The following is a 26,288-nucleotide window of genomic DNA, read 5'->3' on the forward strand; positions in this document are numbered from 1 at the left end:
GTTCCCCTCGGCGGCAACATGTCGACTAGAGTCGCTGCGCACAAGGGTGAGTCATGAACCGCGGGTTGCAGTGCTTGCCGCAGGTCAACGCCGTTGGTCTCGCACTCGACTCCGCAGCAAGCAGTTAAACAAGCAAAAGTAATTACAGTTGGCTGACATTTCTTCAAGGTAGAAGAATGTTTTGCTCTCTCAGCATGGCGCTTCTTCCTCACATACACGGACGATGACGGCGACGAGTTTAGCATCAAGTCAGAGGACGACCTTACAGAGGCGATTGCGTATTTCGTCTCTGGGGATGACGACCATGGTGCATCACCAGCTATGGGAGCTGGGATGGCCCTTCCTGCACCCAAGGTCGCGATGCGCGTCGACGTGGTCGTCGAGTACGACGGCCCGAGTCTCAGTGACACGTCCAGTATTGCCAGCTTCCCTTCGGAACGCAGCTATAGCTCGCGCAGCGGCAGGTCCTACGATTCGAGGAGCTACAGGTCACGAGCGTCGAGGAGTACTCGCGATTCTCGCGGTGGTGCGGACGACACGTCTACGCTTGGACGCAGGAGTATTGTCTCCGATATTAGCGAGGCGGTCGATGACCACCTCGGCGCGTCCGAGGAGAACGACACGGCTGGACTCCCTTCGCCCATGACACCGCGGCTGGCACCTTCCTCCGCCCGCGCGGCGGCGTCAGCGTACAGCGGCGGTGGCGCGCTCTCGCACCGCATTTTCAACTCGAACCCCACCGCCTACGAGCACGAGTCACAGTACCGTGAACCGTACCGAGACGAGGGCCCGCCGTCGCTCCTCACAAGCTCCGAGTTGGGTTCTCGCTGGCTGCGCGAACAGAGCCAACTCGCTTCGCGCCTCCCAAGACTACGAATCAGCGACAGGCAGTACGACAGTGACGAGAGCCTGAGCGACGAGGAGAGCCTGGGTGACATTGCCCTTGTTCGCGACGCCCGTGGTCGCTACTATTATTCTTACCAGACCGAAACTCAGTCACAGTGGTCGCGCTCTGACGCCGAGTTTGACGCCCAGTCCATCGCCGGGCCCAGCCGGTCCACCTCGTACATGTCGGCCAACACGACTGCGAGACTGTCGCCACCCGAATCACCCGAGTGGACCGAGGTCGCGCACACGCCAGAGCCAATGGGTGCACCTATTCTCGCTCCAGACTGTTCGGCGTGCGGAATCCGCCTCGAGTACATGCGATACGCATGCACCGCTTGCGGTGAGGGTGATATGTGGACTGTCAATGCCGCCGGCAAGGCGCCCTTTGTACCGCCTCGCATGCCAACCGAGAGCGACGACACATCCTCCGAAGGTACGGCGGGATGGGTGCGTGCGCGCTCCCACTCGAGCAATACAAGCGGCACTACGAGCATTCCCGACTCGAGCGCTGGCAGCCAGACGGTGTACACGTCGACCTACGGCCGCTCGCGCTCCGGGTCCATCTCGACGAATGCCAGTCGTACCAGTCTGGCAGTTACGAACGGCAGCGCCGCGTCCCCCACCTCTCCACACTTTCTCAGCTCGCTCGATATGAGCCCCTTTGACGAACGCCGCACACACGCTCCCCGAGGGTACGAGCTGTGTCCTGGCTGTATCGAGGTGCACGGCATTGCACACGCCAAGGCGGCGGCCAAAGCCGCCCGCGAAGACCGCGACGCGAATGGACGGAGGAGGAAGCGGTCCAGGCTGCGCCACACCTTCCGCGAGATGGTGTGGGGTGCGGAAGGTTGGATCGATGTTGGTGAGTTCCAAGCAATGACCGCGGACCAGCTGACCCGTCAGATTACGCCGAAGACTCGGAGTGTACAATCTGCCGCAGCGTGTTATTCCACAACCGCTTCAAATGTGAGCTCAGGAATCCTTCTGCGTGGACGTTCACAGCTGACATCGCAGGCGTATCTTGTCCCAAATTTGATCTATGCCGATCTTGTGCGTTGTGTCGTCCTCGGCCTGGTGTCTAACGCTACAGGTTACCAGAAAGTGGAAGAGATCCATCCCGTGCACGTCTTCCTGTCTCTACCGGATAAACCGCTACCACAACTCACACCCCCGCCATCGAATGGCGGGCGAAGCGATCGGGTCGGCGTCGAGACGCGTCCGGTGCGCCATCCAGGAGCATTCTGCCACAAGTGAGTTTCGCTCAGTTTTAACTTACACATGCTAACTGGCCAGCTGTCTGCAAGATATTGTTGGACCGCGTTTCCACTGCGCTGTTTGTCCCTCATGGTGAGCTCAATATGTCTGAGTAGAGCTAACAACAGGGACTTGTGTATCCAGTGTGAAGGTGTCAGCGCTCCCGGCGACGGTCAGCATACTGCCGATCACATCATGATGAAGGTAAGCAGCTGGACTTGGCGGATCACCAGCTGACCTCTAGATCCCGATCCCGCTCGCCTCCGCCGAAGTGGAGGCAGTGTCCCGCCGTGCGCGCGACCGTTGGTTCCAACAGGACTCGTCCACCGTTGCCAGGTCGGCCATGGGCACCGCCATGGTGCCCGCTGCGCCGTCGCAGTCGTCGCGTTCATCGTCCCCGACGATCGACACCGAGACCGTGTACGCCGCCGATAACCGCGGAACAGCGCCCAGCCAGGCTTCGGGGCGCGGCACACCGAGCACACTCCGCTCGCATGCCACTGTCCTCACGGTAAGGGACGACCTGGACCACAATGCCCGTTGCGCAAACTGCAACGAATGGATCATGGGCAGACGGTACCAGTGCGCCAACTGTCCCTCGGACCCAGAACCGTACAACCTGTGCAGTATCTGTGAGCTGAGGAGTTATCGCCTACACGACCCGCGGCACGTCTTCTTCAAATTCGACCGCCCGGTCCATATCCCCTTGCAATCGCCCTTCCCCTTCCTGCCCTTGCTGTACAGGAGCCGGGTGGGACAGGTCCCAGCCACGGCAGTCCTCAACCCGCGCGACCCGACCGCATACCTCAAACACGTGTTGCATAGGGACACGCTGTGCGATATCCACAGCGACCAGATCCGCGGGATATGGCTGAGGTGCACACACTGCGCTGCTGGATTCGATATTTGCTCCGAGGCAGAGCAGGTGGCAGACCACGACGCGACGCACGTCTTTGTCGTGTTTAAAGCCAGGGTCGACATGGCCGCGTTTAGGCGCCTGGCCGACTTGGCTGCCACCCACTCGAAACCGTTGCTCTCCCAGCAGGTGTACCTCCACTGAAAGTCTTGACGCCACACTACTGTTACGTAGGTGCTCCTGTTGTACACATATACGACTACATGCCACGATCTGAGCTTGCGTGACAGTCGCGCGAGTCGCCTGGAATGGGGTGACGACGTCCGTTTGTGGCCAACCGAAATTGAACCTTCGTCGATACATGTGTGTTGATAAAAGACTGATGTGCAGAGGAGAACGTCGTTGCTCCGGCGGATCGGGGAAATGAACGGGGCCACCGGCACCGCGACATGTCGAAATGGACCGCAACAGCTGAAGCGAGCAAGCCTGTCTAGATCTCAATTCACAGGAACAGCCCTGCCCACCACAGCGTTCCCCCGTCAAGTCGGAGATCACGGAGACATGGACGTTCAGCTTGGACATGTGGGCAAGATAATACGTGAGACGTCCTTGTTCTCCGATCCAGGCCTGCATGTATATTGCCAAGTATGAACCTGTGAAGTGGGGTGATACCGCTTACCGGTCCGGAATGTATGGGAATGTGGGTAGAGGATGAGTCAAGATAACGACAGAGCGGTCAAAAAATAAAAGAGTAAAAATCGGCCGAAATTGGATCGATTTACTGAAAGGTTTGAATGGGTGGACGAGGAGGCACCGATAGACTTTGGTAGGACCTTTGGTAGCAATATTATTCAAGCCAATGCCAAAACTAGTCATACCTGTAGCAGTCGGGCTTTGGGAACTCGCTGAGAGGAAAGAGCAGCGAGGAAACCGTCATGCAGGGGGCGGCGCTGGTCATTGCCACATATGTCTGATTCCACGGCAACCATCGCTTCTGCATTCCCCACGATAAACCATCACGCGAAGGATTACGGTACGCATGCACCATACCACTACTGCACAGAGGACGTGCGTGCTCCTCTTCCCTTATGGTGGTGCGGTAACTCTCGGTATCCAAGTTGGACGCCGACCCCTACAGTTCTTATTCCCGACAATCGGACAAAATGATCTAAACGACTTTGTTCCGGCCGCGATTTCCGGCCCACCACGGCTCGTCCACCCTGCAGTGGCGCTCCCCAGACCTCGCCAAACTTGCGGCGTTGCCGTGAGCTGTTCTTCAGACATCGGAGATGGTGGAGTTGGTGAGTGAAGGCCCCGCAGGCCCCACGGAGGTGCATGTCCAGATCCCCCTTGCCATCCCGGGGGTCGGGTTGAAATGACTGTGGGGCCGTGTAAAGCCATTTGGAGGCGTCTGGAGAATGTACATATACACCGGGTCTTGGTGGACAGGATATCCCCAGCAAGCCATAACAATCGCCAGCGACCGGCTACCAACAGTATAACAACAGCCCCTCCTCCTACTCCTGACCACTTGTCAACGACCCAAAGTACCGCTGGACGGCACACAAACGATGACCACCAGCTCCATTGACTCGGCCGCCGCGCCAAAGAAGAAGAACGGACACGCCCCGGACCCAGACAACGTCCCGACCCTCCAGTCGCTCGGTGTCCAGCTCGACCCGGACACCCTCCACTATGTGGAAAACCCCGAGGCCCTTGCCAACGCTCTCGGTGGTAATGGTGTCAAGGATGTCTTTTCCAACCCCGTCGTCCTCAGTGCCGCGGCCTGCGCCTGTCTTGGTGGTCTTCTGTTCGGGTTCGACCAGGGTATCCTCTCCATTGTCCTCACGATGAAGCAGTTCCTCACCCAGTTCCCCGAGACTGACAAGGACGCAAACTCCAAGGCCGGTCTGAACAAGGGGTGAGTCCCAAGGCACCACTGCGCAGTTATCAGACTGACAACCTCGCACAGTGTCATGACCGGTCTCCTCGAGCTCGGTGCGTTCATCGGTGCCATCATCAGTGGCTTCTTCGCCGACCGCTACAGCCGCAAGGCGTCCATTGTCTTCGGCTCGGTCTGGTTTGTCATTGGAAGGTATACGTCTTCTCTCCCATTTCCAGCTTATCATAGCTGACGGATATTACAGTGTTATCCAGTCCGCGGCCTACCAGTTTCCGACCCTCGTCGTCGGCCGCTTCATCGGCGGAATCGGGATCGGCATCTTGTCGTCAACCGCTCCAATGTACATCTCAGAAATCGCCCCGCCCAACGTAAGAGGTTCGTTCCTCGTCCTAGAGGCCGCCTCGATCGTATTTGGCATCGTTGTGATGTTCTACATAGTGAGTAGAGTGTGATCGAAGGTGGGAAAGGTGGAAAGAAGAAGAAAAAGAAAAAAGGGGGGAAAAACCCCCCTCCCCCAAAAAAGAACAAAACTAACCGTAAAAGACCTACGGAACGCGCCACATGTCCGGCGACTGGGCCTTCCGTGTCCCCTTCATTGTCCAAATGGCTCCTTGCGTCGGCCTGGCTGCTCTCCTGTGGTCGCTCCCCTACTCTCCCCGCTGGCTCGCCCAGGTTGGCCGCGACGAGGAGTCACTCGACAGCCTCGCCCGTCTCCGCCGCCTCCCAAAGACGTCGCCCCTCGTCCAGGCCGAGTGGATCAGCATCCGTGCCGAGGCCATTCGCAACCGTGACGTGCTTGTGACTGCCCACCCTTCTCTGCAGGGCGGAGACTTCAAGAGCGAGGTCAAGCTCGAGGTTGCCGCCTGGGTCGACATGTTCAAGCCCGGTGTCATCAAGCGCACAATGATCGGCGTGATGCTCATGTTCTTCCAGCAAATGACAGGAATCAACGCTGTGAGCGGCCTGCTGGATTAATAAATGTACACACATACTGACCAAACCAGCTCATCTACTACTCGCCCACCCTCTTTGAGCAGCTCGGCCTCGACTACGAAATGCAGATCACCCTCTCGGGCGTGCTCAACGTTGCCCAGTTTGTTGCCGTCGTCATGGCCTTCCTCCTCCTTGACAAGGTCGGCCGTCGTCCTCCTCTCATCTACGGCGCGTTCCTCATTGCCGCGTCGCACTTTATTGTCGCTGCCATGATCGGTATGTTTTACAATCCTTGAAGCAGTCCGCAGGAACATACCGCTAACCTCCTCCAGGCGTTTACTCCAAGGACTGGGCTGCCCACCCCACCCAGGCCTGGGTCGGTGTTGCCTTCCTGTTCGCATTCATGATCTTCTACGGAGTCGGCTGGGCTCCTGTCCCCTGGACGATGCGTGAGTAGAGGAAACAAGCCCGCAACAATGTGCTCTTGGCTGACATTTTCAGCTGCCGAGGTCCACTCGTCTTCGCGCCGCGCGAAGGGCGTTGCCATCACCACCTGCACCAACTGGTTCTTCAAGTACGTCTGCTGTTCTTTTCAGTTCCGGCCCCACACTAACGCGCTACAGCTTTATCATTGGCCTCATTACCCCACCATTCCTGCAGTCCGCGCCGTACGGAACCTTCATCTTCTTCGGCGCCTTCGGTTTGCTCGGTGGTATCTGGGCCATCTTCATCGCTCCCGAGACAAAGGGCAAGACGCTCGAGGAGGTCGACAAGCTGTTCCACAACAACGCGGCGGCCGACGAGGACCGCGCCAAGCAGATGATCATCACGAGCATCTGTGCCGGCGCGCCGTACCAGCCCTCGTGGGCGGTCGGTGACGCTGCCAACGGCGACACCCTGGACAAGATTGACGGTGGCAAGAACGTGCAGGTCTGGGTTGAGAAGGCGTAAGGATCGGTTGGTAGTCAGTAGTTGTCAGTAGAAGGTTGGAGGGGATGCATGGGACTGTGAAGATCCAATTCTCCAAGGTGCAGCCTCGTTGCTCAATATAAATTACCCACGTATACAGATACTTAAGCCCTATAGACACTGAAGACTCCAAGAGACGGCAATGACACGCTACAACTCGACGTGTCCTGTGACCTCGGCGGCAAGGTCGGCAGCTTTGGATGCCAAGTCGGACAGCTGCGTGGGGGCCTCGATGGGCGCACCCAGTTGGCGCATGCGCCACGACAGCTGGTCCATGAGACCGGGGATGAAGTTGTACTCCTCTGGAAATGGTCAGCTGCAGTCTCCGCAAGTAGCAACTGGCTCAGTCGACCGAGACAAGCAAGCTGACGGGGCAACTCCCACAACAGCTTGCAGTCCTTTGCCTTTCTACTGGATCGTACTCACCGCCACCAACAAAGATCAAAAGCTGGTAAAGGGCAAAGAGGACAAGCGCGATGATCTGGTAACGCATGTGGTGGACCAAGTCCCAGATCTTGAAGCTCTCGGGGGCACCTTGCTTCCACTCGTAGTAGTTCTTGGGCACGCGCTCGGGCAAAAAGGCGCGGTCGCGAACGTTGTATGCCAGGAAGCGGTGCTTGGGAATGTTGCTGGAGAGTTAGTCTTATGAGAGTGCCAGAAGAGCACAGGAGAGCTTACTAGATGGCGATGCTTGGGGTCGCGTAAGCGCGAATGGTCATGCCAACAGCCGCGCGCGAGAGGGGGCGGACATAATCCTGGGGGTCCTCGGTGGTACCGAAGGGGACGACCTCGGCCTCGACCTCGATTTCCTAGCAAGCGTGAGCTCTGGAACGTACAGTACTTGGCAAGCTCATCTCTCCTGCACTCACACCGGCGTGAACAAAGTCCTCTCCACGCGAGACATCCGTCACCTCAGCAGCTCCCTGGGCGAGAGGGGCAAAGTCCGAGTCGTCAAAGAACGTCATGCGGTACCATGGCTGGCTGGCAGTGACGGCCAGCGCGAGCTTGGCGTCCACGTCGGTCGAGCAGTAGATGACTGCAGCGGACTGCAGTGGTGTCAGCTAAGGTGGCTTGACAGACTCATAGCTGGCAGTAAAAGGGCCTACCTTTTGATGCTTGATCAGGTGGTTGAGGTTCTTGTGCAGCTCAACGACGTTGTCTGGATACGTGTCAGTTGTGGGTCCATGTCTGGGAGGTTGAGGGAGACCAGTTCGAAGAAGCTGACGCGGATCGGCCAAGTCGCCGTATTGGCAACACTGTGGGCTTGAGCGTCGTGTCTGTGGGCGTGCAGCACACATGCAGGCCAGCTCGACGTACACATCCTGCCCACCAGCGGTGGCCAGCACGAGCACGAGCACTCTGTGCCAGCTTTGGCCAGCTCGTACGCCAGCAGACGCCCAAAGGCCAAAAACAATGGCCACCCGGGTCATTACCGGCACGAATCCGCAACTTGGCGCCGCACACTGGACCCGCGACGCGCGCCCCCATTGTCGATCTAGATCGTTCCATCCGTGCTGCCCGCCACGACTTACTGGCGCCCTCGGCACTGCCGGCGTAGATGATGAGCACCTCGACGTCCTTGAACGTCTTGGCGACGTCGGTGATGGGCGAGCCCTGCTGGTCTTCCAGACGGAGACTGGAGAATACGTCAACATATGAGAACTCTGGCTACCCCGCAGCCTGTGCTCGTGGCCGGAAACCTAAACATACCGGCGCAGCAGGGGGTCGGTGCTGTTGTACAGGCCAGACGAGCCGATGAGGTCGGCAGGAACTTCGACGACGGGCATGGTGTGATTAAAAAAGTGTGAGGAGACGAGAGAAGAGTAAAGAAACAAACGACGAGGGAACCAAAGTCGGCCTTGATCTTGGGCTCGATGCGGCGTCGACGTTGATCTCGGCGCATATTCAGAGGAATGGACCGGCGGCCACGGACCTGAAAGGGCCCCGGATAGAACACTGGCTCGGAGCCGACACTCACCCCATGTGGGTTTTTTGTTTTTGGAACAAGTCTGGATCTCCTGCTTGTTGGTTTCGATATGAATGCATGATAACGCTACACGCCGCAGCATAGCGTGGGAGGCTACGGGGTTGAGAGAGAAACTACAGTTCTACCTCCATTCTAGGCGCCCAGAGCTGGCCACCGCGCCTTGACCTCGTCATCGGCCTCAAACGCCGCACTCAGCTGGTTGAGCATCTCACGCAGGTCGGCGCTCATGGGCGGCTCGCCTGATCCGGGGCCCTTGGTAACGCGTTTGCGTTTACTGCCCGCGTCGGGACGTGCGCGCTGGAACGCCAGCTCGTCGGCGAGGTGGGACGCGAGTGTGTTGGCAATAGCGTCGCTCTCGGCGTCTGCAGCAAACAGGGCCAACCGCAGCAGACGATGCAGTGCGCGCGCAGCCACCTCGATCGGTGGTGGTGGCAATGTCTCGTTCGGCTGTCCGGCCATGTTGACAACAAAGGGGTTGAGTGGCGGAAGGGGCGGGATGAGGATTGATCGTGGACCGAACAGCGACGGCAGGTACGCGTCCACAATGGTGAATGCGATTGGCACCGGGGAGACGCGCGGGATGGGGAGGATAGAGATGAGGGCGAGGAACTGGACCAGCGGGTCACTGTTGGTACCCTCCACGTCTGTGAGGGTCGGGTACAGAATGTCGGTCAACACTGCCTCGACTGTCTTGAGTCCTCCGTGTGTGCTGAGTGAGGATCGCAAAGCGTCAAGCAGACGCTCGACCCAGCCTGGTGCAGCAAGGTCCAAGTGGCGCACAGCTTGCAGCTCGCTGCGTAGTGTCGGCAAAGGAGGCGAGCGTGGGGTCTCTGGCATAAGAACACCGCCATCGGCCGACCCGACAGCCTGCAGACGCGCACGCACGGCCACATGGTCAAAGTTGGAACTCTGGAGGACCTGCTGGAGTCCCGTGGTCTGTTCCAAGAGGTGGTTGATGGCCTTGGCGTTTACTCGCAGTAACGGCTCGGGGAAGGACGAGTCGAGGACAAGTGTCTGCAGGACGTTCAGGTGCATGCCGGACAACAATCCCTGGCGCTCAATCTCAGCACACAACCAGCCGACAACGCTGCCAAGACACCAGCTCAACAGGGGCTGGGCATAGTACGACAGTCCGCTGTGCAGTGTGTCGAGGTCAATCTGGCCAGACATGGCAGCCACGACCGACTGTTGCACGATGGTGGACGAGAAGCGGCACAGGTTCTGCGGCGACGTAGTCATGACAATCTCGTCGTCAATGCCGTCCGAGCCGAACAGGGCCTTGATCCAGCCGTTCAGGTGGTTGAGCTCAACCTCGGGCAGGTCTGCGAGGTTGGTCGCGCGCCGAGCGTCATACAAGAGGTCCGGGAGTGGAAGCTGAGAGTTAGCAGAGGAAACCGCCGACTCACTCACCTCGAACTGTGCGCAGATTGCTTCGACGAGCACTACACCGGCGCCAAAGCGAATAAGACTGCCTTGTGGGTCCTCTGCACGCATCACCTCGTCTTCTGCGCGGTCCAGGAGATGGGTCGTGAGCAGGTCTAGCAGTGTCATTGGCATAATGTACGCGGACACTAGGCCGAGCAAGGAGGGAGAGCCGGCAAGGCGGATAAAGAGATTTTCAGGCGGCGGTTGTTGAGCAATGTTCGCAATGCACTGGACAGTGAGCTTCACGAAAGTTGTCAAGGGGCTCACCTTTGCCAGCTCTGACCCAAACGCATGCGTCGCGCCCGCAGCGTACGGAATAAAGAACTCCAGGGCGGCCAGATGGGACTGGGACGACGTGGCCAGTCGTTCCAACAGCGACTCGCCGTTCTGAGTCGCCTTTACCGCGCTTCCCGTAAGAGCGATCGTCGCCTCGTCATCCAACAGCCCCAGTGAGACATAGCGGCGCACAGCCGTCGCCTCGATGGAGAGCATAGACCACCCGTCAGGCTGGACATACGGCCCGGCCTCGTCGTCGGGCTCCGACTGCGAAAACTTGGCCGTATAGATCGAGTTGAGCGCCTGGTATGTGTTTGCAAGCTGGGACGAGTGGGCCGCAAACACATCGCCCAGCGCACCCTGCAAGTTTTGCGGGAACGGCCACTTGGGATCCGAGTTGTCACGCCACCACCGAAGCAGGACCGGCAGCTCGTCTGTGAAGAATGAAAAGGGGCGAACCGCAGCAAATGGCCCATGAGACCAGCTGGAGATGACGCGTGTGATGGCGGCGTCAAGGAGCGCTGCGAGGAACTCTTGCGAGTCGGCCGTGAGCGCGCGGCCGAGACGGATGAGCTGGATGAGGTGCATTGGTGGTGTAGGCGGGCTCGTTGCGTACTGCGAATTCCGCACCCAACCGTGTGCACGGTGCGCATACTCGATGAGGAAGGCGACTGCTTGCGGCAGAGGGAGGGATAGGGGCCCTCCCAATGGTGCGAGGGACGCGCCAAGATCGCCAAACGACGATCCATTTGGGCCAGCCAGCGGGCCATCAAAGAGCGTGATAGCTGGTGGACCTGGGGCTGCAGCAGGCAAAGGCAGGTCAGCCATGAGTCCCGCCAGGCATTCGCGAAGGGGTGTGGCGACATCCTCTGGGAGCGAGCCCGAGAGCTGGGCCGCCTCGAGACCGACATCGAATGGTGGTGCCGGCAGAGGAGGGATGAACGCTGCCAGACGCGCAGCGAGCGCGAGCAGGGGGACGGGGGCGGGAGCGTTGGCACACAGTCGAAGCAAAGGCATCAGTAGTGAGAGGGCCGGCACTTCGTCGGCGGCCGCCGAGGCGCTCGTGCCGACGTCGGGCACATCAGCGAGGCTCGACAGCGAGACGGGGGAAGGCAGGTATTCGCCTGGTCCCAGGTCTGTGGGGTTGGCCAAAAGGGTTCCGGCAATAGATGCAAGCTGTGGTGTGTCGACCACAGAGGTGCCCTCGGCACGGTGGAGGTGCGCGAGCAGCGACAGGGCAAATGTTCGAGCAGTGACAATTCCGCTTGCCAGTGCTGCCGAGAGGTAACTGAGCAGCAGCGCAGGGGCCGCGGGCTTGACGAGGTGGTGCAGCAGGCCATCTGATATCAGTGCCATGTCAAGATGGTATACACGCACCAGCAACTGCACGCTCTGCTGCGGGGCCATCGAGGCCGTCCCGGGCCGTAGAGTCAACGACGAGGCGAGCCCACTAATGTCAGCCTGATCTTGTCCGCAAAGCTACACATACGCGTTTTGGGGGCACTGCGCGCACCACTGCACGGCCCGTAACATCACGGACACCCAGTTCCGTTGTCATGATGCGCTGGCGAGGTGTTGAGAAGGATGAATGTAGGTGGAAGACGGAGGGGGATGGAGGAGATGGAGATGGTGGATGCAGAGCGGGGGGTGTGCGTGCCTGAGGCCCATCATTCAGCTCCCGTTCGCAGCGTCACCGTCGGGACACACCCTCCCAGCCTCCTCCCGCGCGGTCTGTTGTCAATCTCGACATCCACCTCACTCCTCTCTTTCTCCCACAACGCACGCTCGACGTCAACAGCCATGAGCGCGCCCACGTCCAACCCCAAGGGTCGCAACCTTCTTGCCGTCATCGGAGACGAGGTGAGCTGTCGGAGCCGACGTAGTCTGAGCTGACAACCAGGACTCGGTCACTGGTCTCCTCCTGGCCGGTATCGGCAACGTTGACGAGCACCAGAAGAAGAACTTTGTCATCGTCGACGGCAGTGCGTACAGTTTGTCGTTGTGGGAGCAGAGAAAGTTGCAGAGATGGGGGGTTTACCGCGGAGGTCTACGCGCCGAGTCTTCCTCAACCGTGGGGTGCACTGCGATAATGCCGCCCCCCCCCCTTGTCTCGCCACCTTCCCCCAAACCAATATCACCGTCCTCTTGGTCACTGCTAACGTCTTTGCAGAGACCCAGACCAACGTCATCGAGGCTGCGTTCCAGGAGTTCACCGAGGACCGCAAGGACATTGCCATCCTCCTTATCAACCAGCACGTGCGTCATTGATACTCGCGGTAGACCACCTTCCACGGACAGTCGTGCTGACGGTCCAGATCGCTGAGCGGATACGCCCCACTGTCGACCGCTACCAGGCGGCCTTCCCTGCTCTGCTTGAGATCCCCTCCAAGGAGCACCCGTACGGTGAGTGGCTCAGCGCTGTCGAACGTCAGCCATATCTAACATCTACCTCCTTCAGACCCCCTCAAGGACTCTGTCCTCAAGCGTGTCCAGAAGCTGCGCGGCGACTAGCCGTTGTTCCCAACACTTAGAAGAAGAGTTGTTTATGTTTTTTTTGCAGGCGGAGATGACGATGTACAGCATATGCTCGTGGCATGACCATTGGTGTTACAGAAAATACAGGGTTGAGCTGTCTCTTGTGTGTCTGTGTGTCTACTAATCCTCTACTGGCTCCGGCACCCGCCTATGCCTGGGCCTCGAGCGCCTCAACCTCGGCGCGCAGCTCGGCCTCACGCTCACGCAGGCCAGCGACCTCACTGTTCATGGCTGTGCACGCCATCTCGAGCTGGACAGAGCTGCTCACGAGGTCGCCCCAGCGGTTCTCGAGACGGCCGAGGTGCTCGCCCTGCTCCTCCTGATACACCCTACGGGCGCGGTTCACCTCGGTGACCTGCTCCTTGAGGTTGGTGAGGGTGCCTTGCAGCTCGGTGAGCTGCGAGTTGAGCTGGTAGTTGCGGACCAGCCATGCGTTGGGGCCGTAGGTCTGCAGCACGCCGACGTTCTCATTCCTGCCAAGTCAATACGAGTTACTCGAATCGTGTATGGTTAACTCACCTCAGCGACATGTGACCCTCGCCTATCCGTCCCCTGTTCACAGCCTCCGCCAGCTCCTCCAAGCTCGCGCCCTCGGCCACGCTGGGGGGGTTGTACTTGCTCGCATCGATGGCGCGGATCGGCTCCTCGGCATAGTTGTCCAACAGCGATGCCAGAGCGGCGTTTTTCTAATCTGTCAGCTGCAGCATAGTTGGAGACGGTTAGCTGACTTACAGGGAAGACGTCAACGTTCGCCGGCAACCTCGGGTCATCGTCGCTGACCACTGGGGTCGACCTCAGCTCGGCTTCGATGAGCGCCTGGGCGCGGGCCTTGACAGCTGTACAGTGTCAGAACGAGCTCGGGATTTAGAGGATAAACAAGCTCTACGCACCTGGGTCCTCGACCTGCTTGTCGTAGTAAGGGAGCGCGTCGATGTTGGAGGTCGACATGGCGGTGCTCTATGCTTTGTTGTTGTTGTTGTCTACTCGTGCGTCCATGACATTAACATCATCCGACTCTGAACACAAGCGTTAGGTGGCCACGGGAATACGGCGATATAGCGCAGGTGGCGTGCCTTGTTTGTATGGGCTGGTCGGTGACGCGCGGGGGGCGTACTCTGCTAACTGAAAGGATCATGTCCATGGGCCCAAACCTCACCCACCCACCCATCTCTTACACATACATCCAGCCAGCTAGATACCTACAGCGTCGCGCTCTAATCGTCTTCAAAAGGATACCTAGCACCTACACCACCTAAACCCCCCCCCGCCTGGATTTGCTGCTCGTTCCAGCAACATGTCGGGCCTCGTCGAGCCCATCATGGGCGAGTCGAAGAAGCGCGTGGTAAGTATCCCATCCACCCTTTCTGCCTCCATCAGCTTGCCTATGCGCGTCTGTGGGCGATTACAGCGTCACAATCGATACCCTCGTCCAGCTGCTGACCTCCTCCAAGTGCTACTTCTTCGATTCGGACATTGGCAACTACCACTATGGACCGGGTAAGTGACCTGAACATGAGCCGCCTTCCTCCGACGACCCCTTCCCTCCCTTCCTCGCCTTCCTCGAGCGCGCATCTGACCATCCAGGCCACCCTATGAAGCCTACGCGTATTAGGATGTGTCACTCGCTCGTCATGAACTATGGCCTCTACAAGCAGATGGAGATCTTTGTGAGTTGGCCCGCCGCCTGGTTTGCAGGGCCTCTTTTGTTCCGCGTGTTGACAATGGTATTTCAGAGGGCAAAACCCGCGACGAAGCGTGAAATGTCTCAGTTCCACACTGACGAATATGTCGACTTTCTCCACCGCATCACCCCCGACAATGAGCACCAGTTTGCCAAGGAGCAGGTGAAATGTGGGTAAATAAATCGGTGCGCTGCTGACCCATCAGACAATGTCGGTGACGACTGCCCCATCTTTGATGGGCTCTTTGAGTACTGCTCCATCTCGGCCGGTGGATCCATGGGTGCGTGATAGCTGCGATATCTGGGAAGGAAACACAGCTGACCGTAACAGAGGGTGCTGCTCGTTTGTCCCGTGACAAATGTGACATTGCGGTCAACTGGGCTGGTGGCCTCCACCACGCCAAAAAGGCTGAGGCCAGCGGCTTCTGCTACGTCAATGGTGAGTTGGGAGAGCGAGCACGTTCTTGGCTAACGACAAGACATTGTCCTCGGTATCCTCGAGCTTCTCCGCTACCACCAGCGTGTTCTCTACGTCGACATTGACGTCCACCACGGTGACGGTGTCGAGGAGGCCTTCTACACGACGGACCGCGTCATGACCACCAGTTTCCACAAGTACGGTGAATTCTTCCCCGGCACTGGTGACGTGCGTGACCACGGTATTGGCAAGGGCAAGGGCTACGCCGTCAACGTGCCGCTGCGCGATGGCATGAGCGACGAAAACTACCAGACCATCTTCCGCCCTGTCATCAAGCGCATTATCGAGTGGTACCAGCCCGGTGCCATTGTCCTCCAGTGTGGTTCCGACTCGCTCTCGGGTGACCGTCTCGGTTCTTTCAACCTGTCTATGCGCGGCCACGCGTCGTGTGTTCAGTACATCAAGTCGTTCAACCTCCCGCTCCTCATGCTCGGTGGTGGTGGCTACACTGTCAAGTCGGTCTCGCGTACATGGGCCTACGAGACGGGTCTGGCTGCCGGTGTCGAGCTCGGTGGCGCGATCCCCAACAACGAGTACTACGAGTACTATGGTCCCGACTATGAGCTTGACGTCAAGCCGTCCAACATGACCGACCACAACACGCGCGAGTACCTTGACAAACTCAAGGAGACTGTGTTTGAGATGCTGCGTGACAAGACTGGCGCTCCCAGTGTTCAAATTCACCAGGTGCCCAAGCTGGCACACGACGACGAGGACGACAATGAGCTGGAGGACGAGGAGGACAAGGACATTAGGAGACCAAGTGAGTTGTCTAACGCCGTAAAAGGACCATCAACTGACACTCCAGTGCGCCTTTGGGACAAGGAGAAGCAGCACGAGGCGTCGCTGTCCGACTCGGAGGACGAGGGACTTGGTGGCAGGCGACACCGCCAGTCGCACCGCGAGGGATCCAAGGCGTCGAACGGCTCGAGGACACGAAGGCGGCGTTCGCTGTCGCCCTCAGCAGCCGTCCAGCCTGCGGCGTCTACCTCGGCTGCGCCCGCTCCTCCCGCCGAGGCAACTGTTGCGGCCACTCTGGCTATCAATGGCGACCGTCACGGCGTGACCAAGGACCCTGTGGACATTAAGAACTGGGCCGCCAACGTCGAGAAGAACACCGAGCAGGCCGCCGAGCCAAGCACCACTGCTGCTGCTGAGGCGTCAACCGCCGAGGCACCTGCAGAGACCCCCGCCGACGCGCCTGCTCCCGCTGCTGAGTCTGAGCCTGTTGCTGCTGCTGCTGCAGCAGCTGTCGACGGCGATATCGAGATGGCCGACGCCAGTGCTCCGACTGAGCAGCCCGTCCCTGAGAAGACTCCCGTCACTGAAGCCCCCGCAGAGGCCGTCCCAGAGACCCCCACTGAGACCCCTGCCAAGCCCATTGTCGCCGATGAGCCTGCTCCTGCTACCGAGACGCCTGCGGTTCCGGCTGTGCCAGAGCCCACGACCGCCGAGCCCGCAGCGCCCGTTGAGGAGGCTCAGCCGAAGGAGACCACTGAGGCTGAACCCGCCAAGACAGAGGAGACTCCAGCGCCTGTCCCGGAGGCGGAGACCGTCCCTGCAGCTGCACCTGTAGAGGAGCCTCGCGCCGAGGCGCCTGATGCCGACGTTCCCGCTGCTCCTGCCGTTGCTGTCCCAGCGGCTCCTACTGCACCTGCACCAGTACCAGCACCAGCACCGACCGACGTGTCAGAGGCCGCCGCCGCCGCCGTCGCCGCCCCGCAACCGGAACCGGAATCGGCCCCACCCGCTGCTGCCTCTGAAGGCGAGGGCAGCGCGGACATTGTTGTGGACGAGGAATAAGCAGTAACGGCGTAGGGCAGTCTGTGTCGATGTATGTAGGTAGACTCATTTGTGTTCTTTCTTGATCTCCTTGTCTCCCCCCGAATGCAAGTGCGTTCGCCAGTACCGTAACGCCCCCTTTTACTCGGGTGGGCACCAGAGGTAGACCTCCACCCTTCGCTTCAACTAGGTGGAGCCGAAACGGCAGCGAACGGCACGCCGAAGAAGGCTCTAGAAGGGTGGGGGGGTGGAAAAGGTGGGGGTTTAGCGTGTGACTACGTGCGAAAGCAGGAATGTGAGGGTTTTGTGTGACACTCGAGACACTACTGAAGGGAAAACAGACTGAAGGGAAACAAAAACAAAAACAGAGGAGAGGAACAGAGGAACCCGCGCACGCCACGCCACGAACAAACCAACCACACTGCACACTGCACACACACGTCGTCGTCGTCGTGGCTGCTAGTCGCAAGCTGAGACTGGGAACGAGCGAGCGAGACCGACGCCTCACGTCTTCTAGCGGCACACGTTGCCTCTCTTTTGTTTTTCACCTTTGCGCGCATTGGCGTGTACGGCGTGTGAATTGTGGGCACATGGCGGCTGAAACGATTGATTCTGGGTCAGTGGCTCAGTGGCCAAACGAGTGCGTACGTGTTCGCTGGGGGGAGGTTTGGGACCTGTGGGGGAGGCGTGGCGTTCTGAACGCCAAATGGGCGGTGTTGTTTGTGTGACAGAGGGGTGTCGCCTGTTTCTTTTGGCAGCCGTACGCCGCGAGGGGGGTGCGTCAAGGCAAATGGTGCAATGGTTTTCTATTCGGGTGCCCTCTCGCGGCGCTGGCCAAGTCAGCTTTGCAGACCCTGCCGGTTGCCCGTTAGTCTTGGGCTTGGCTTGCGTTGGCGCTGGCTTGGACCTGGGGGCCGCCTCAAACACACGTTGAAGGGACCACACACACGGACGCGAGCAAGAGATACATGTACACTAACTACGACTGTGCTGCCCCCGCGCCCCGCCGCAGCACACACGTGACCCCCCCCCGCGCAGGCCCACTTGTGATGAGAGGACGTACGCACATGTGTGCTGTGGAGTGAGTGAGTGGCACCGGAGTTGGAGTGGGAGCTGGAGCTGGAGCTGGAACACGGCCGTCGGCGTTGCCCTTGGTAACACCCACCCACAAAGGAGCGGCTGTGTAGACAGACACCGGGAGGGGGGGGCGAAACGTGGGTGTGCTCTGTGGAGCGTGCCGGGGCGGGCGTGGCGCCGTATTATGGTTGACGCGTAGGTCAGACCTGCAGCATGCAGCAGTGTGCATGCTGTGGCAGAGGGGAAGGGTCTGGCTGACAAGTGCCATGACACTGACCCAGGCTATGGCTCCGGAACTGGACATTGTGCCGGGGAGGAGAGGGGATTACCGGGACGTATCGTCCTTCACGTCAGCTTTCCGGGGGTGGGGGCATGCACAGATTGTGATTGGGATTGTGACTGTACAGGGACAAAGGACGTCCAGTGCCCCGCGTTCTGGGGCCAGTCCGGAGCGAACTGAAAGCGGCATACTCCTATGGCGATAACCACCGGGCCCACGGCGTCCACGTTCTACGGACAAAAGGACACTAGGATATAACCCAAAAAATACGCATCCGGAGGGCCCGAGATCCCATAGATCCAGAGATCCCAAAGCTAGAATTAGATTCACGAGCGGCGACGGACAGGAGACGGCACACGACGGCGTGACGGGCCGTGTGCAGCCGTGTGCCGTCAGCCCGTCGCCGGAGACTTTGTTCGGACCTCTCTGGGCGTCTGGGGGTCGTGCGTGTCGTGCGTGTCCTGGATTCCATGGCCATCCAGGATCCTGGCAGTCGTGGGCGTCGAAGCATCCCAGACCTGGTGGCGAGGGGATGTGGTGGCCACTGCGCGCGCGCACTGCTTCTCGTCGCTATCGTTTCATCCCTCTACTCCCCCTCGCTCGCGGGCCCTCCGGAATAGCTTTTCCGTCTCTTGAGACGCGATTCGCGATACGTCGTCGCCTGTGAGGCTCCGGTCCGCGCCTCCGCCGCCGCGCCATGGCCTCTCTTCATTCCATGGGACGTTCGCCATCGACGGCCTTGGAGTCGTTATCGCAACAGGATGTAATGCGGCGCGGTTTTATTTGGGTTTTCCGTGCGTTTTGCAAGGGCGGGGCGGGGCGGTGGCTCCTGTGTGGCACTGGAGGGGGTTCGGTGGCAGACATGTCGACTGTGGTGGCCATCTGTGGCGTCCGATAGCGACGACAGCCAGAAGCAGAAGCAGGAGCAGCGCTTGGTGAGGATGCGGGCGCGTACTTGCTTGTCGCCTGTAAGGTGCGTGCGTGTTGACCATTGGATGAGAGGCAGGCTGCGGGCTGATTGTGGCCTCGGTACTCTGAAGCACCGGGGGGTAGGTGGACGAACGGGGCGGCGTGTCAGACATGCCACTACCGAGAGCCACACCACGGCAACGGTGTCATTCAGCCAACGACCAGCCCTATACCCCCACCCCGCCTTTGAGATCCTTTGTGCACAGGGCCGAGCTGCAACGTGCCCCATTTGGTGTGTTTGGTTGTGATTGTATGCATCGGGACAACAGGCATGTTTCTATGGTCTAAGTGATACAATGGAGAGCGCAGAGGCTCTTGTGGCTGGAACATTGATGTTGAGAGTCAAATTGGTGTGGTTGTTGGAAGCAGTAAAGCAACGAATGTACAGTTATACGTGGTGGTGGTTTGAGGCATTACACGGGTGCACACGCGCGCGCGAGCAACCGTGTCGTTTTGGCGTGGTGGTGCGTGTTGTTGTTTCGCGTTTTTCTTTCTTTTACAGAACGAACGGCGCGGCACCAAGGACAAGCTCGAGGTTGTCCACGTCCGAGTTGCGGCCAGCGTGGTGGTGTTTAACGTTGGCGTAGTGAACGTCGTCGCGACGGGCCTTGCCGCCCCTCGTCGCCCATCGTGGCTCGGGCGCAGGCGCCAGCGTCGGCACAGCGCGAGTGACGGTGATGGGGCCCAGTTCAGGCGTGGGTGGAACAGAGTCCGACGAGGACGTGCTGGCCGTGCGCCCAGTGGCGAATGGGTCCATGTGGCTGTCGATGAGGCCTGGTGTAGACGCGGGCGTGCCCGACGAGTGCGAGTCGACGTGACGGTACTGGTGCAAGGGGTGGTGGTGGGTGTTGGTAGGGATTTCGTACGGGGTAGGAGGGTACATGTCCTGCAAGGGGTACGCGTCGTTCCAGCCCGAGACGGACGAGTGCTGCGAGTGCGAGTGGGCAGCAATCTGGGAGATGGACTGCTTCGGGCTGGGCGCGGGCGAAGGAAGCTGCGGGCGGGTGGTCGAGAAGCTCGGGGCGGCAACGACCATGGCGCGGAGCTGGGCAATGTTGATGCGGTCGGCGGGGTTGCGGGCGAAGAGACCGGCGAGGATGGTGGACGAGGCAGAGGACAGGGGCAAGATGGTGGCGAGCAGTCCTGGGTCGTCGAGGTAGGCCCGGAAGGTGTCGTCGTCGGCACATGCCTGGCGCCAGGGGTTGCGGCCACAGGCGAGGTTGACAAGGATGACGCCGAGCGACCAAAGGTCGGCCTGCGCGGTCGAGTATGCCTCGACGGGGTCGAAGAGACCACCTTGGCATTCGGGAGACAGGTAGAACGTCGAGCCACTGGGGTGAAGCGTTAGCACCAGTGATTCACATGTGTGGCATAACGTAACGCGGCCAACTCACCATCCAAAGTCGGTGCTGAGGCGCTCGGTGGTGGCCAGCCCAAAGTCGGCGACGAACACACGCGAGCCGTCGGCGGAGCAAAGAATGTTCTCGGGCTTGAGGTCGCGGTGGAAGATGCCAATGGAGTGGCAGTACGAGACGGCATCGATGATCTGCAGGAACACCCTGCGGACAAGCTCCTCGTCACCAACGTATCGCTGGCGCTCGGTGATCATGGCAAACAGGTCGCCACCGGGGCAGTAGTCGAGCACGACAAAGATGTACTTGTCCTCCTCGATGACTTTCTGCACCGCCGCAATGTTCTGGTGGCCAGACGCGAGCTTGTGCAAGGCAATCTCGCGGCGTTGGAAATGCCGTTGGCGGTCGTCGAGGCCGTGGCGGCTGAGGCACTTGACAGCGACCCAGCGAGGAGGGCCTGCGGGGTTCTGTGCACGCAGTCGGACGTCGAGGGCGAGGTAGACGACACCGTAGGCGCCGACACCTAGAACGCTGACGAGCTCAAAGCGGCCGTGGTCGATGCGGTGGCCGACGAGGTCACGCCCAGTGGAGGTGAAGCTGTCGGGCATGGTGGTGGTGGAGAAGTGTGGAGTGGGTAAAGGTTTGGCGTGAGATAGCAGTGCTGTACGGGGGGAAGGGTTGTCGTTATTGTGGGATAGGTGGTGGGGGGGCACTGGCGTTTCGGTCGTGTTAAGAGATAGGGCGCGTCCGAAGATGGTCGTGTTGTTGGAGGTGCCAGGGGCTGGCTGATATATTACTTGGGCGTGAGGAGACGGGTTGGGTTGTGTGTGGAGAGGGGCTGGCGGGGCTCTTGCGTCAGCGCAGCTGTCGTGTGTGAGCTGCGGGCGGTGTGTAGTCGTGACGGGCCAGCCGGCGATGGGGGTTGAGAACAGGCGAGGAGGAGGGAGGAGGAGGGAGAGTGGGAGATGATGAAGGAGAGGAAGGGGGGTAAATGGTTGTGGTTGTAGTCCGTTATGCGTATGGGTGGGTACTCAAAGGCTTCGAGTGGGGGTTGCGCGGGTGCCACTGGCGATAGACATGGTGCTTAAGAGGATTCCCCCCCGACAGTGTCCTGTCTGGCGATCTCGGTGTCAGACGCTGGGCCCATTCCTGCCAAGTATGGAGAGAGACGCCAGAGCCTGCAGACCCCACCCTCTCTCTCACAGACCCTCCCTGTGCAGAGGTTCCCCCCGCCGCGCCTCTTGCACACGCCTGCAGGCAGCAACCACCACGTCTCAAGCGCCAGAAACGCCCTCCGTGTGTTGGCAAAGGGATAACTCGCGCGGCGGTCGAGAATTGTCAGTGGCGCTTTTCACTGGGCTTGCCGAGGAGGGGGCTGCCCCATAACAGTGCCTGACAGACGAGGTCAATGAGATGGCGGGCGCCGCAAACGTCCAGCCTTGAGTCAGGCGCTGCGGCAAGGAGCTCCTGGGCTGCCTCCTGGGGTCCTCCTGGGGCCAACAAGTCCTTGGGGCCAGCTCCTGACCAGGCAAAGAATGGCAGAGGCCCCCCCCGGTCGGCCAGCCTCTGCTGCAGTGTGACTCTGGACACGCGCGCGCGTCTCTGACCGACATGGCCTAATGTAGAGGAGGTGTGCGTGTCGAGGGCTGACTCGCACAGAGAGTGGGTGGGGACGGTCGCGCGCTCGCTCCACTGCCTACACACGGCTGTGCCCAATGGGCCCAACACAAATCTCTCTCGCTCTGTCTCGACGCCCAGAGGCATGTTTCAATTCTTTAGTCTTGGCTCACGCGCTCGGGGCTAGTGCACATGGCATGGCTGGTCTATTGTTCTCAGGCCAATGCGGACAGCGGCCTGCCCCCTCCTCTATACACGAACAGAGGCGCGTGTAGACGTGGACACGCGTGTGTATGCATTGGGATGTCGGTGGCCTGGATGGGTACATTGCGTCCCTTTGTCTGGTGTAGCCCCATGGCCCGTGGTGTGTCTGTGGGTGTGTGTGTGTCTGGCTCGTTCCAGCTCTCTGCCCTCGAAGCGTTTGCACAGTCGCACAGTCGCCCAGCACGGCAATGCACGGCACTGACGCATAGCATACTGGATCCTGGCCCACACCTGTCTCTCCTGGCTCGATCGCAGTCAGCCGGGCATGCAAAGGCATACATGCACCACAGCTGTGATCGATTGCGGCTCGCGGAGGGGGGGTCTGCCACGGCTCCCCGTGTACAGGGGTGTACAGGGATGTACAATAAACGTGGGACGCCAAAGTACGGCGCAGATCCGTAGCTTGTTGCGGCCGTCGTCGTACTGTTCTGGACCCTCACTCTGACTCCTTTTTTTTCTGCGCGCAGGATCACACAATGAGGGCGGGTCAGCTGACCTGCGACAGTTGCGAGAGAGAGAGCGGTGCTCATTGATAGAGGGGGACGACTCAGTTTGGAAGCATTCCAGGGAGAGGAAGGGCTCCCAGGAGGTAGCTCCTGCCTTTTTTCATTCCCTTGCTCCGTGGCTCGTCGTCGTCGTCGTCGTCGTTTTCTCCTCCTGGGCACCCAAGCGCTTTCTCGCATTCGCTCCCGGCCCATAATGGGTCCGAGCGGCTGTCCCTCCTGCCTCCCTGAAAGGCTGCAAGCCTCGTGTGCATGGCCCTCGTAGGCCGGTTGCTCTGCTGGGCTTTTGGAATTCCGACGTGATCCTGGAAAGTTGTCCCTGTGTTGTGGGTGCCACGGCTGTTGTTCCTTACCCATTCCTTGGGCCATTTGGTGGACAACCGGGTGTCGCGCGTCATTGGGGTTCAAAGTAAATGCCCGTAGGCTGCCGGTGGCTCAAAGGGTGGCGTGTCCTGGCTGGTGGCACAGCTGCTGGCACAAGCGTCGTATCAAGGCAGAAACGCTGGATCGTGGTGCCTCTGCAACCCCCCTCCCCCCCCCCCAGATGTGACGTGGGCGGGGGCCGCACCCTGGAACAGCACTGGAACACGTATCTTGCTTTAGAACACAAACAGACAAATGTCAGTCTGGGGGTTTTCTTGGGGTTAGGCAGATCCCGGGTCTTGCGGGGATTCCGCCCGACACTGCCGGAAACAGTGTTCGATTCAAGACCCAGGGACCTCCCCAGCTATAAAATTGACCAAAACAATCCAATCCGTATGCGGCCCTTGACGGTCAAAGCCATGCGCTGCACGTTGCCACTCACAGCTGGCTAGCCACTCTATACATCGTGCATATCTGGGGAAAGCATTCACAACTTTGTGCGTCGCCACCTCGATGTGCTGCTGCACAACAAAGCCTCGCTCCCGCCTGCCACCAGAGCTGGACTCGTGATCCGCCACTGTGGCGCCGCCACACCCCTGACCACCCAACAACATGTTGATGTATTTTTTTATTACGGATTTTACCTGTTTTACGTGCTTCTGCGTCGAGCGCCAGGCTGGTCCTCTGCAAAGGTGCATCCAGTTGCCACCCAACACCCGCCACCGAAGGCATGCTGATTCTTGGTTCCAAGACGCCCACGCCAAGCCCAAGCCCAGGCGCAAAACGCGCGGCTAACAATACTCTCTGCCAAAACAACACCATGCAATGTACGCCTCGGCTCACAGCCAAGAACTGTTCCTCCCGCTCGAAGGCCTAGAATGCCCAGAATTGGACGTTGTGGCATGACCAGGAGGGGCGGTTGTGCGGTATCAATGCGTTCAGCCTTGGCCTTCTGAATTCTGGTACTGTGTGGCAGCTTGCCCCCCCAGCCAGCCTCAGCGGTTAGACCCGCTTGGAACAATTTGGAACAATCCCCCAAAATCAAGCCGAAACGGCGCAGACGCACAACTCGCGACTGCCTCGTGTGTGAGTAAACGTATGTACAGTACAGTACGTATGTACCACCATCGCTAGCAGCGCTCGGAAAGATGTCGCACAGTAGTGTATGTAGGTAATCTGGTATCAGCAGGTGGCCGTAGGCGAGACCTGCAGAACCAAACCTGGTGCGCAGTCCAGGTCATCCACGTACGCCACCGATCGCCCGGATCCCCCACCGTAGGTCTCATACCCCCCACCCCAACCCAACCCAGTCCAGCCCCGGCCTATCTGACCCCCTCTCTTCTCGCTTCTCCTGTACCCCACGTTCTGCGGCCTGAGGTACAAACTTCTCTGGAGTCTGGACTTCCATCTTGGGCAGTAGCGGCCCCGCACGGTCCTTGCACACTCGATGCATCCCCCAACAAATACAAATGCGACGCAGCTCACTGGCCATGACTTGTTGTTCGGAAAGATTGCCCACCAGGCGACCGGCACCGCGGCCGATCGCGATGTCGCGGTACGTAGAACGGCTTCCAGCGCCTTTGCCGTTGTCAAGGAGGTGCACTGGCGCGCAATGTTGCGCTGCTGTTCAGCCTCACAGAAGCCTTTGCACGCTGTTCCCCTCCAGCCTCAGAGTGGTACAGAGGCACGGACACGGAAGAACGCACAACGCACAACGCAAGACGCAAGACGGAAGTCGGACGAGACATGCAGCTGCTGCAGAACTCTAAATCATTGCGCCGCGGGCCCAGGCGGGACTGGAATCCCTCCTCCGTTCCCCAACTGCCTCCCCAACAAAGTGGCTGTGGCACACTTTCCGTGACCCAGCGATATGGAAAGACCTACGACGTAATCGTTTGGGGTGCTAGATCTCGCGTCTCACCTCACAGGCCTGCAGCTCATTCACACGTACGCGGCGGTGCCCTACGTTCCTCGGACGTACGACAGACTTGGGGGGGGGGGCCGAACAGACCACCGACCAGTGCCGTCTGGCGGTGTGACACCTGGATCTCATTTGTCCAAGATTAATGAAAGGAAAGCACACGGATCTCGTGGTCTGGTTCCAGAATGTTTATTTGGTTTGTTTCCAAGGCCTGCCGAACCGATGCCTTGTGGGGGCGTATTCGGGTTTGGTTTTTCTATTTTTCCTTGTTCCAAGTCAGCTGCCACTTGTTCCACCCCGTTCCAGCTGCCCACATGTATCGCCATGGTGATCCCGTGACTGGCCAGCAGCACCGTCACATGCCGATGTGGTAGTCTGACAAACCAAGCGCCTCACAAACCAGCTGGTCGCGATGATGTCGGTGGTGGTCGTGGAAAACGCCATGTTGCGCTATGTTCGCCTGTACTGCGCCTTTGTGTCCACAGCCACATTCCCGAGACCACCACCCAGGCTGCCATGTTTTCCAACAGGCAAAAAGCTCTACGCTCCTCCACCCTGCCTGCCACCACCAAAACCTTCGATACCAGTCGGCCAGTCGCCGACGCCTCGTTACGGCGCACATCCAGCAGAGATCCGTGCACCACTGTCCGTCTCTCCACTGCTGTCGCCACTCTATCGCCATGACTCCTCCCTCAAACGTGGTGCAGGAGCATCCGCCCCCTGCCGAGCTCTGCCGAACGACCGAGACCGTGCGCAAGGCACATCCGTGCGCCCGTGCAGCATCCCGTTCCACAAGCCCTCACTGCTCAGTCCTGTGCTGGTCTTTCTTTGGCCTTTATTTGGTTTTACGGCGTCTATTGCGGGGAACATACCTCAAACGCACAGGTCGTTGGCACAGTGGACAAGCTTGGTGGGGCTGTGGGGCTGCTGCGGTGCTGAAGGCAGGCAAAACGTCTGCCTAACGGTCGACTGGGT

At 59.6% G+C, this 26,288-nt stretch overlaps 8 protein-coding genes across 8 annotated transcripts; 4 read left to right on the forward strand and 4 right to left on the reverse strand.

The window, feature by feature from the left end:
* Positions 1-18: 18 nt before the first annotated feature.
* On the forward strand, positions 19-3,202 carry EHS24_009075 (uncharacterized protein; the record flags this gene model as incomplete). The annotated part of the gene is made up of 8 exons (XM_028624370.1): positions 19-46; positions 173-1,854; positions 1,903-1,938; positions 1,987-2,138; positions 2,182-2,235; positions 2,271-2,346; positions 2,387-2,724; positions 2,992-3,202. 8 exons carry the CDS (start codon positions 19-21, stop codon positions 3,200-3,202), a joined length of 2,577 nt encoding a protein of 858 aa, XP_028475442.1.
* A 1,367-nt stretch (positions 3,203-4,569) lies between these two features.
* On the forward strand, positions 4,570-6,785 carry EHS24_009076 (uncharacterized protein; the record flags this gene model as incomplete). The annotated part of the gene is made up of 8 exons (XM_028624371.1): positions 4,570-4,919; positions 4,971-5,093; positions 5,146-5,338; positions 5,445-5,855; positions 5,906-6,110; positions 6,167-6,283; positions 6,336-6,408; positions 6,458-6,785. 8 exons carry the CDS (start codon positions 4,570-4,572, stop codon positions 6,783-6,785), a joined length of 1,800 nt encoding a protein of 599 aa, XP_028475443.1.
* A 122-nt stretch (positions 6,786-6,907) lies between these two features.
* EHS24_009077 (uncharacterized protein) lies at positions 6,908-8,590 on the reverse strand (the record flags this gene model as incomplete). The annotated part of the gene is made up of 8 exons (XM_028624372.1): positions 6,908-6,914; positions 6,958-7,105; positions 7,230-7,432; positions 7,482-7,612; positions 7,673-7,849; positions 7,910-7,962; positions 8,336-8,439; positions 8,514-8,590. The coding sequence occupies 8 exons, from the start codon at positions 8,588-8,590 to the stop codon at positions 6,908-6,910; spliced, it is 900 nt and encodes a 299-aa protein (XP_028475444.1).
* Positions 8,591-8,922: 332 nt separating this feature from the next.
* NUT1 (mediator complex subunit) lies at positions 8,923-12,049 on the reverse strand (the record flags this gene model as incomplete). The annotated part of the gene is made up of 5 exons (XM_028624373.1): positions 8,923-10,164; positions 10,201-10,443; positions 10,483-11,831; positions 11,869-11,941; positions 11,981-12,049. The coding sequence occupies 5 exons, from the start codon at positions 12,047-12,049 to the stop codon at positions 8,923-8,925; spliced, it is 2,976 nt and encodes a 991-aa protein (XP_028475445.1).
* Positions 12,050-12,291: 242 nt separating this feature from the next.
* On the forward strand, positions 12,292-13,002 carry VMA7 (H(+)-transporting V1 sector ATPase subunit F; the record flags this gene model as incomplete). The annotated part of the gene is made up of 5 exons (XM_028624374.1): positions 12,292-12,351; positions 12,392-12,473; positions 12,662-12,747; positions 12,807-12,894; positions 12,950-13,002. 5 exons carry the CDS (start codon positions 12,292-12,294, stop codon positions 13,000-13,002), a joined length of 369 nt encoding a protein of 122 aa, XP_028475446.1.
* Positions 13,003-13,174: 172 nt separating this feature from the next.
* EHS24_009080 (uncharacterized protein) lies at positions 13,175-13,974 on the reverse strand (the record flags this gene model as incomplete). Its single annotated transcript, XM_028624375.1, has 4 exons — positions 13,175-13,499; positions 13,546-13,712; positions 13,759-13,862; positions 13,917-13,974. 4 exons carry the CDS (start codon positions 13,972-13,974, stop codon positions 13,175-13,177), a joined length of 654 nt encoding a protein of 217 aa, XP_028475447.1.
* Positions 13,975-14,320: 346 nt separating this feature from the next.
* Positions 14,321-16,988, forward strand: RPD3 (histone deacetylase; the record flags this gene model as incomplete). The annotated part of the gene is made up of 8 exons (XM_028624376.1): positions 14,321-14,368; positions 14,478-14,523; positions 14,611-14,693; positions 14,760-14,877; positions 14,914-14,988; positions 15,039-15,146; positions 15,187-15,948; positions 15,994-16,988. 8 exons carry the CDS (start codon positions 14,321-14,323, stop codon positions 16,986-16,988), a joined length of 2,235 nt encoding a protein of 744 aa, XP_028475448.1.
* A 2,801-nt stretch (positions 16,989-19,789) lies between these two features.
* On the reverse strand, positions 19,790-21,253 carry EHS24_009082 (uncharacterized protein; the record flags this gene model as incomplete). Its single annotated transcript, XM_028624377.1, has 2 exons — positions 19,790-20,624; positions 20,688-21,253. 2 exons carry the CDS (start codon positions 21,251-21,253, stop codon positions 19,790-19,792), a joined length of 1,401 nt encoding a protein of 466 aa, XP_028475449.1.
* Between the last annotated feature and the right edge of the window lie 5,035 nt (positions 21,254-26,288).

This window comes from Apiotrichum porosum (genome assembly GCF_003942205.1).
Source record: "Apiotrichum porosum strain DSM 27194 chromosome Unknown scaffold_8, whole genome shotgun sequence".
In the NCBI taxonomy this organism is placed as follows: Eukaryota; Fungi; Basidiomycota; class Tremellomycetes; order Trichosporonales; family Trichosporonaceae; genus Apiotrichum; species Apiotrichum porosum.